At 38.4% G+C, this 10,000-nt stretch overlaps 1 protein-coding gene across 2 annotated transcripts in view; it reads left to right on the top strand.

Annotated features, from left to right (window-relative positions):
- Positions 1-5,816: 5,816 nt before the first annotated feature.
- LOC137623068 (carboxylic ester hydrolase-like) overlaps positions 5,817-10,000 on the top strand; it is a 15,483-nt gene continuing 11,299 nt past the window's right edge. Inside the window, exons 1-5 of one of the 2 annotated variants that reach the window (XM_068353709.1) lie at positions 5,817-6,188; positions 8,420-8,567; positions 8,709-8,823; positions 9,170-9,366; positions 9,602-9,763. In XM_068353709.1, coding sequence (XP_068209810.1) covers positions 8,438-8,567; positions 8,709-8,823; positions 9,170-9,366; positions 9,602-9,763 — 604 coding nt within the window. In that variant the 5' untranslated portion in view covers positions 5,817-6,188; positions 8,420-8,437. The remainder of the gene's footprint in view (positions 6,189-8,419; positions 8,568-8,708; positions 8,824-9,169; positions 9,367-9,601; positions 9,764-10,000) is intronic. The other variant, XM_068353710.1, reaches the window with a different exon arrangement.

Raw genomic sequence — 10,000 nt, forward strand, 5'->3', positions numbered from 1 at the left:
TGAAAAAAAATGAGGTAAACACAAGACAATTGAATATGTAGATCTAGGACTTACTTACCGCAACATTTTTTTTTTGTTACATACAGGCTTAGGACACTTTAAGTATTTGACTAGAATTTGCTTTTAAATGAACCTAGATAATATAACGGTCAAGTACTACTTTACTCGTATATTCTAAGCTTCATATTACAATATCGTTCACAAATCAGTAAAATTCATATTCAACAACAATGTAACTAATGTAGGTAGGGCTCGCCAACTATCTTGTTCTAACAACATAATCTTTGACGAAAAACTTAAATTGCAAAACAAATAAAAAACCGGTCTGCAAAAATTCGTTGAAGAATATGTTGAGACTTTGCGTGCATTGGGCACTCATTAAACAATTAGCAACATCAGTATGAATTATAAAGACAATATACTGTATTTTGTGGCTTGTTAAAAGTCATTACATCATTCGGTATTGAAATCCACCAAAATTGATTATGAAAAAGTACTGGACAGGTTACAATACTACAAAACTTCTACAGAAATTATGTAATCCAACCATATAACATACAGAGAGTACTTGAGAGTCAAAGAAGCGTCTCAATGTCTCTATACATCTATCAGAACATGAGGTTTCCATTTCATTTTGGTAGCTTGGCTTGGAATACACTTCATGCTGAAAAAAAATGACCTCCGTTTTTCTTAATTATGAACAGAGGATTATATTTTTCTTAAATGTTTTCATACTGTGATCCAAATTACAGATTATCGTCCAGCATGTACAGTCCCTCATATAAGTTGATAAACGTCTGGGCGTTTGAGAGAGATTTCCATTTCACCCCTCTCTGGACGACAGGTGTCTGGGAGTGCGAAACCGCCAACCGGTCAAATATTCAACTACCTATTCGCGCTCTCAGACATCTGTCACCCAGAAAGGGGGGAAATGGAAATCTCTTTCAAAAACCCGGACATCCATCAACTTAAATGAGTGACTGTACTTACAATATTGTTGAATGTGCAATAGTTACCTAATGCCCCCAGACGGTGATTGGTAGTTACGACGATGAGATTTCTTGACAAAAGCCTTTCAACACCATAAGGGTTGACTGATCCTCGTATGTAGGCTCCTCCATGGATAAAAAATAGCACAGGCAACAGTTTGTCGGTATTTTCTTTTTGGTCAGCACCTGTTAAAGATGAGACCAAATGGTAATTTATGTATATACTGATAATCTCATACTTCCCTTATGTCAGTATCCATAATTAGGACATATCTACAATAACCTTTCCGGAAGTTTTATCAGCATAAGTGTTTAAACTGAAGTGTGTAGACTGGTTGGATGAACCAAGTCTTCAGCCATTCTAATTTTAATAAACACAACATACAATAGAAATAACTAGAGATACATCTCACCTCTTAGGTAAGGTGTGAAGACGTTCAGGAAGAGACAGTCCTCTGAGCCATAAACGGAATCACTAAATGGGTCATACTGGGGACAGATTGATCCAAATTTGGTGGCATTAAGAAACCCTCCTTCCCAAGTCCCTTCAAAGTCTATAGGGTCAATCAACCGCAGTTCACCCACAGGAGATTTGGCGAATGGTATGCCCCTAGGAAAAATAATGTATTTCACTCTTAGATTTCTTTTTTTTAAATATAGTATGAACATGTTTGTCTAAATACAAGTCTATATTTCCATTCTTTGCCATATAGAAATATGAGATTTTGACCTGAAGACACAATAGAAGAAAAGACTTTCACTTCAAATTCACCGCATCTACTGTACGCAGCAGTTAGAGAAAAAGTTAAGTTTACTGACTGAAACTGAAAGATTCAATCTTTGGTGGAACTGACATACCAGAAACGCAAACTCACCTGTGTTTCCGTTTCTTGTCTGGAGAATTAGGATGACTGAACCTTTTAATTAAGCTATAAACAATAAAGAAAATTATTCCCATTAGTCAAAGGGAATGAACCTATTGTTACCTAAATGCGTAGTACTGAGAGTTGTCCACATGCGGAGGGGCAGTAGGAAATTGTAGGCCTATCAGAGTTCCCATAGTGGTTTCCATTTTGATTTCAACCCTTTCTGCGCCCCCATCTAGTTAAAGAAATAATACATCAAAGAAACTACAGCAATGTGAAAAATGATTAATGATGTCCTGTATTTCATTTATTCCATTATGAGATTCTTATCAAAAAAGGGCATTAGTTTAAGTAGCAACGCCAGAATCAGATACCTTTTGCTTCGGTAAACCTCGATACCATCGTACCTCCAGACGATGATGACTCAGCATTTTTATCAGCTGATGAAAGTGCATTTTCTCCTATAAACAGGAGGACCGACACCACAAGTTTTAGCAGTATCATGACGATGTGTAGCCTTACCTTTGAATGACCTTTAAGCAAATGAAAAATTAACAAACAGAAATACGGAGCTTTATTTTTAGACAGTTAGTCACCGGTGGTCAAGCTTAGACCCACATGTGGCATAAACAAGGCTTCAGAATTAGAATTCCTATTGATAAGTGTCATCATTCTCAATGTAATGATTTCATAAAAAAAGCAAAGTAGAATTCTATTGACCATTGAAGTATTATCACATCAGCTCTTGAAAACTTTAGATCAAAAGTGCAACTTGTTCCACAAAACATATGGACAGATGAGCTTTAAATCGTTTCCACTAAAAATGGAGGAAATCAGAATCTATTATATTCACTTACAGGGAAGAGCCATCCCATCTCCATCGTTTGAAAGATATAAAAAAATCAAACCACCTTATATGAGGCTTCATTGTTTAACTTACCAATAGTGAAGCTTCTGGGAGATCTATCTCCTTCACTACTTGAGCCCAACACAGCTTATTAGTCGACCTCCTGACAGCGAGGGTAACTGAGAATATTATATATGGTTTTGCCATATAGCGTAAAAATGGTGATACGTAGTAACTATTACACAACCATTGATATCTCCGTCTCATTTTATCTGCTGTTCACTTGAGTTCTATCGCACTGATGGTCAATCAGTCGAATTGTGACGAAAATAGCTTTATTTCATTTATTAGAAATGGCTGTCTAGATTATGAAAACTAACGAAGGCGTCCCAATTATCATATGATTAATGAAGGCCAAAGCTAAGATGCTACAGAGTTTATTTCGAGTAACATAAAGCAAAAATTCAATTAGCCTGCAACACAATTTCACTTATGACTACCAGTTCATATGGTTCTAACATTGTGTGATTTTTATTGCACATCCTTAACCCCTTAAAATAAATAGAAATAAAAATCTTTAATAAAATAGATAACGTTTGACGGTACTAGATAGCATTTTATCGACCTAATTAATAGCAAGCTTTTTTTTTTTTTTTTTTTTTATACTCTAATCTTATCAAGAGCCTACCGTAGTGACGGAATGCCTCTCAACATTTTGAATCATGAGCTCTTGGGCAGGAACGTCGCATCCAATATTATTATTATTATTAATTGCTAAGCTACAACCCTAGTTGGAATAGCAGGATTTAAGCAGGTAAAGAAAAGCACTCCCGAATTTAAGCCAGTATAGATAAGCACTCCTATATTTGAGCAAGTAAAGATTAGCACTCCCCGTTTCTGTAGGGGTGCTTATCTTTACTTGGTCCTTAATTTAATGCCGATGCTGTTCTTGAAATATTTGTTTTTTTCCTTGGTTCCTTTCTTCACTGGGCTATTTTCCCTGTTGGAGCACCTGAGCTTATAGCATCCTGCTTTTCCAACTAGGGTTGTAGCTTAGCAATTAATAATAATAATAATAATAATAATAATAATAACATGGTGGACTTGCCAGAGGTCTCCTTAGTTCGTAATGGTGTGTACCAAAATTTATTCAGCCAACTGTACCAAACATCAATTAGACTTATAACATTAAATATATCATGATAAATCTTGATTTACCACACTGGAATAATAAATTTACAACGAGGAGGCATGTTATTTCATATAATTTCATTTCAAATTCTCAGGCTATGCATTGGTTAATTCTCTTGCAATTACAAGTGAAAGTCGCAGAAGGAGTCAGGAAGCAGATGTTCGTCCAGAATTTCCGGTGAGGTATAGTGGCATGAGAGCCAGGTGGAGCGGTTTCAAATTACCCCCTCCAAATCTTACCCCCTTGTAGTTTCAAACCGGTTTCAGGTTACCGGGGGTTAACTTGAAACCGGTTTAAAGCTACCGCGGGTTAACTTGAAACCGGTTTAAAGCTACCGCGGGTTAACTTGAAACCGGTTTAAAGCTACCGCGGGTTAACTTGAAACCGGTTTAAAGCTACCGCGGGTTAACTTGAAACCGGTTTAAAGCTATCCCCCCGGGGGTGATATGAAACCGGTTTAAAGCTACCTCCGGGGGTAATATGAAACCGGTTTAAAGCTAACCCGGGGGTAATATGAAACCGGTTTAAAGCTACCCCGGGGATAATATGAAACCAGCTTAAAGCTACCCCCGGGGGTAATATGAAACCGGCTTAAAGCTACCCCGGGGGTAATATGAAACCGGTTTAAAGCTACCCCGGGGGTAATATGAAACCGGTTTAAAGCTACCTCCGGGGGTAATATGAAACCGGTTTAAAGCTACCTCCGGGGGTAATATGAAACCGGTTTAAAGCTACCCCCGGGGGTAATATGAAACCGGTTTAAAGCTACCCCGGGGATAATATGAAACCGGTTTAAAGCTCCCCCCGGGGGTAATATGAAACCGGTTTAAAGCTACCCCGGGGGTAATATGAAACCGGTTTAAAGCTACCCCGGGGATAATATGAAACCGGCTTAAAGCTACCCCCGGGGGGTAATATGAAACCGGCTTAAAGCTACCCCGGGGGTAATATGAAACCGGTTTAAAACTACCTCCGGGGATAATATGAAACCGGTTTAAAGCTACCCCGGGGGTAATATGAAACCGGTTTAAAGCTACCCCGGGGATAATATGAAACCGGTTTAAAGCTACCCCGGGGATAATATGAAACCGGTTTAAAGCTACCCCGGGATAATATGAAACCGGTTTAAAGCTACCCCGGGGATAATATGAAACCGGTTTAAAGCTACCTCCGGGGTAATATGAAACCGGTTTAAAGCTACCCCCGGGGTTAATATGAAACCGGTTTTAAGCTAATCCCCTCCCCCCCTGGTTTCAAAATACCCCCCTCATTTTTGCGCAGTATCTCATCATTTAAAAACATTAAGTTACCGGGGGGGGGGGTAGCTTGAAACTATGGGTAACTTGTAACCTTTGCACCGGCCCCATTTAAGGCTGTTGATAAGATTAGAGCGAAAACAAAAACAAAAATCTTGCTACAAAATGGGGTCAACAATATGCTATCTAGTAATCGTCACACATTATCAATTTCATTTAAGATACCACAGATTTATATCTTGACCCCCTTTTTAAAGAGGTTAAGTATTTGCGAAAAGGAAAAAAACATGCCACGACAGAACACTTGAAAGATCTGGTAGCCATAACGGAAATCCCGTTACAAGCGAGTCAATTTTTTTGCTTTCTTTTACTCGGGAACAACTTTTCAACCATCTTAGCTTCAACTTTATGATATTTGGGACCACGTTCGTTAGATTATAAGTCTAAACAGCTATTTCTAATAAATAAAAGAAAAGAAAATGGTTTTATTATCAGAGTTAGACTGATAACTTGTTCATTGCGACAGCACACAAGCGAACAGTAGATTAAAAAAAAAAAAAAAAAAAAAAGAGGACAAGATAGACAAATGGTAGTTACCACGTACCGCCATTTTTACAATCTAGCAAAAATAAAAATCGGCTTATAAAATAAGATGAATTCAGTTGAAAGCGTGGACTCTCCGCTGTTAGGACTACTTGTACACTTTATGGTTTTACCTGTTGTGCCTAATTAGTGAAGGAGATAGATCTCCCAGAAGCTTCGTCATATGATAAGCTAATCAATTAGGCCCCATATAAAGGGATGGTGAAGAGATAATCGTTACCTGTGAATATATTTTCATATTTCCTCCATTTTTAGTGGAAACGATTTAACACACATCTGTCCATGTGCTTTATTATGCTTCTATTTCATGTATTTACGACTGAAATAGCAGCCACTCTATTGACAGGAAACATTATTAAAAACATTTGAAGATAAACTAGCTCTCAGATTTGCCATCTATTCTGATTCGAGAAGTACCATAGAAGCAACTCAAAGGTATGACAAATTCAACAACTTAATAAATATTTTGGTTTTCACTCTTGGGTAAGTATTGAAATAGGCTGATGTTGTTAAAAGAGCGGATAATGCTGCTAAATCAGGTGTTAAATTATCACAACTCAACATTAAACTCTCCGTTTAGGATTGTGTAATAAAAAAATCTTATAATAACTGAGTGATAATGAATCAGGAAATGATAAACTAAATCAAATAAACCCAGTTGTCTTCTCCAAGGAAATCATTAGACCAGAAAAAAAAAAAGAACTGAAAACATTTTAGCAAGATAGAATACTGGTCGTGCTAGATTGCCCCACGGGTTTTTAATATTTACACCCTGACTTTTACCACATGTGGAATGTGATGAGGTTATATGTAATTGGTGGAAGGTTGTTGCAAGCAGTGAAAAGTTTCTACAAAGTTAGTAAAGCGCGTGTTAGGATAGGAAATGAAGTAAGCAATTGGTTTTCAGTGAGAGTTGGGCTGAGACAGGGATGTGTGATGTCGCCATGGTTGTTTAACTTGTATGGTGGTGGAGTGGTGAGAGAGGTGAATGCTTGAGTGCATGGATGAGGATTGAAACTGATAGACGAGAATGATCGTGAATGGGAGGTAAATCAGTTGCGAGATTGCCCCACCGGTTTTTAATATACACACCCTGACTGGTGAACGCCAGACTGGGGTTCGTGTCCCGCTTAAACTCGTTAGTTCCATTTGGTCCCTGCAACCTCACCATCCTTGAGAGCAAAGGATGAGGGGTTTGGGGGAGCCTATGCCTATCTACTGAGTCATCAGCAGCCATTGCCTGGCCCTCCTTGGTCCTAGCTTGGGTGGAGAGGGGGCTTTGGCACTGATCACATGTATATATGGCAAGTCTCTAGGGCATTGCCGTGCTTGATAGGGCAATGTCACTGTTCTTTGCCCCTGCCATTCATGAGTGGCCTTTAAACCTTTAAACATGGGATGAAATTATGAATCCCAAGTGTAGCGTTTGTGACATGAATTGAATCATTAAACATTCTGCGATCGAATACAGTTTTTTTTTTTTTTTTTTTTTTTTTTTTAGAAAAACAATTTTCTGTGAGTTTTTGTTTTCAAGATTCTAACGTTTTTAAGAAGCACCGGTTTAATAATTAAAATCTAATTTTTTTATATACAAAGGTTTTTTATTTAATTTGTTATGTTCCGGTAGGCCCTGCTGCTTCCTCCGGTGCCTTAGATGACCGCGGAGGTAGCAGCAGTAGGGGATTCAGCATTATGAAGCTTCATCTGTGGTGGATAATGTGGGAGATTGGGCTGTGGCACCCTAGCAGTACCAGCTGAACTCGGCTGAGTCCCTGGTTAGGCTGGAGGAACGTAGAGAGTAGAGGTCCCCTTTTTTGTTTTGTTTCATTGTTGATGTCGGCTACCCCCCAAAATTGGGGGAAGTGCCTTTGGTATATGTATGTATGTATGTCTGTTAGATTAAGAGTCGAGTCGGACTCTGGTCTGAGAAATCGCTTCCGCTTTTAAGGGTTTAAAGGTCGCTCATTAATGACAGAGGAAAGGGACAGTGACATTGCCCTATCAAGCAGGACAAATGCCCTAGAAGCTGACTATATACTGTATATATATGATCAGTACTCAAGCCCCCTCTCCATCCAAGCTAGGAACAAGGAGGGTCAGGCATTGGCTGCTGATGACTTAGCAGATAGACCTATAGGCTCCCCAAAACCCCCCATCCTTAGCTCACAAGGATGGTGAGCTTGCAGCGACCAAAGGAACCAACGAGTTTGAGTGGGACTTTAACCCCAGTCTGGCATTCACCAGTCAAGGATGTTACCACATCGGCCACCACAATCCTAATAATAGTAAACTTAATTCGGCTAAAGATATTTAATTTCGCTGTTTGCTACATGAATTCCAGATGATTAAGAATAAACTTTAATAGTGTATCGTGATCTCTGTAAAAAATAATTTCTGATTAGGAAAAGGAAATATTTTTAAATAATTACGAGATCTGTGGAACAAGTTGCATTTTTGTTCACAAGTTTTCAAGGGCTATTGTGGAAATACTTCAATGGCTAATAGAATTCCGATCAGTTTTTTATCATGAAATCATGGCGATTACCAGTAAACATTTCAGTTGTGATTATGCCACGTGTGGTTTTAGGCTTGATCTCTGCTGAATGTCTATAAATCAAGTTTTGTTTGTGTGTTTGTTAATTAATTGGCTTAAATGTCTTCCAAAGGTAACCCTACACATCGTCATGATACTGCTAAAACTTGTGGTGTCGGTCCTCCTGTTTTTAGGAGAAAATGCATTTTCATCAGCTGAGAAAAATGCTGAGTTATCATCTTCCGGCGGTACGATGGCATCGAGGTTTACCGAAGCAAAAGGTATCTGATTCTGACGTTGCTACTTAAACTAATGCCCTTTTTGATGATAAGAATCTCATAATGGAATATATGAAATACAGGACATCATTAATCATTTTTCACATTGCTGTAGTTTCTATGAAGTATTATTTCTTTAACCAGATGGAGGCCCAAACAGTGTTGAGATCAAAATGAAAACCACAATGGGAACCCTGATAGGCCTACAAGTTCCTTCTGCACCTCCGCATGTGGTCAATTCTCAGCACTACGCTTTCAGGTATCTATAGCATCATTCCCTGTAGGTTCATGTGCCTAATGGGTAGTATTTTCTTTATTATTTATAACTTGATTGGATGGTTTAGTCATCATAATTCCCCAGACAAGAAACGGAAATATAACTGAGTTTACGTTTCTGGTATGTCAGTTTCACCAAAGATTGAACCTTTCAATATCAGTCAGTGAACTTGACTTTTTCTCTAAGTGCTGTGTAGATGAGGTGAACTTGAAGTTCTTTCTTCTATTGTGTCTTCAGGTCAAGACCTCATATTTCTATATGGCTATGTATATAAACATGTGCTTGTATATAGACAAACATGTAGAGTGAAATACATTATTTTTCCTAGGGGAATACCATACGCCAAATCTCCTGTGGGTGAACTGCGGTTTAGCGACCCTATAGACTTTGAAGGGACTTGGCAGGGAGGGTTCCTTAATGCCACCAAATTTGGATCAATTTGTCCCCAGTATGACCCATTTAGTGATTCTGTTTATGGCTCAGAGGACTGTCTCTTCCTGAACGTCTTCACACCTTACTTAAGAGGTGAGATGTATCTCTAGTTATTTCTCTTGTATGCTGTGTTTGTTAAAACTAGAATACGTGCAGACTTGCTCATCCAGCCAGTCTACACACTTCAGTATCTCTGTTTTAATACTGCGCTGATAAAACTTCTAGAAGGATTATTGATGATGTTTCTCCATTTTGGATACTGACATAAGGGAAGCATGAGATTATCAGAATACAGTATGTATAAATTACCCTTTGGTCTTATCTTTAGCAGGTACTGATCAGAAAGAGAATACCGACAAACTCTTGCCTGTGCTATTTTGGATCCATGGAGGAGCCTACATACGAGGATCAGCCAACCCTTTCGGTGTTGAAAGGCTTTTGTCAAGGAATCTCATTGTCGTAACTACCAATTACCGTCTGGGGGCATTAGGTAACTATTGCACATTCTACGATCTTGCAAGTACATAGTGGACGATAATCTGTAATTTAGAACAAATTATGAAAATATTTAAGAAAAATATAATCCTTTGCTCATAATGGCTCACGAAATTAAGATGAATGAAGAACATGGTCATTCCAAGCCAAGAAACTGATAGATAAGAAATCCAGTCTCTTTGTTGATTCTCAAGTAGCCGACAATCATTTGCATTCAAGAATCAAGATATGA

This window comes from Palaemon carinicauda, chromosome 30 (assembly GCF_036898095.1).
Source record: "Palaemon carinicauda isolate YSFRI2023 chromosome 30, ASM3689809v2, whole genome shotgun sequence".
Taxonomy (NCBI): domain Eukaryota; kingdom Metazoa; phylum Arthropoda; class Malacostraca; order Decapoda; family Palaemonidae; genus Palaemon; species Palaemon carinicauda.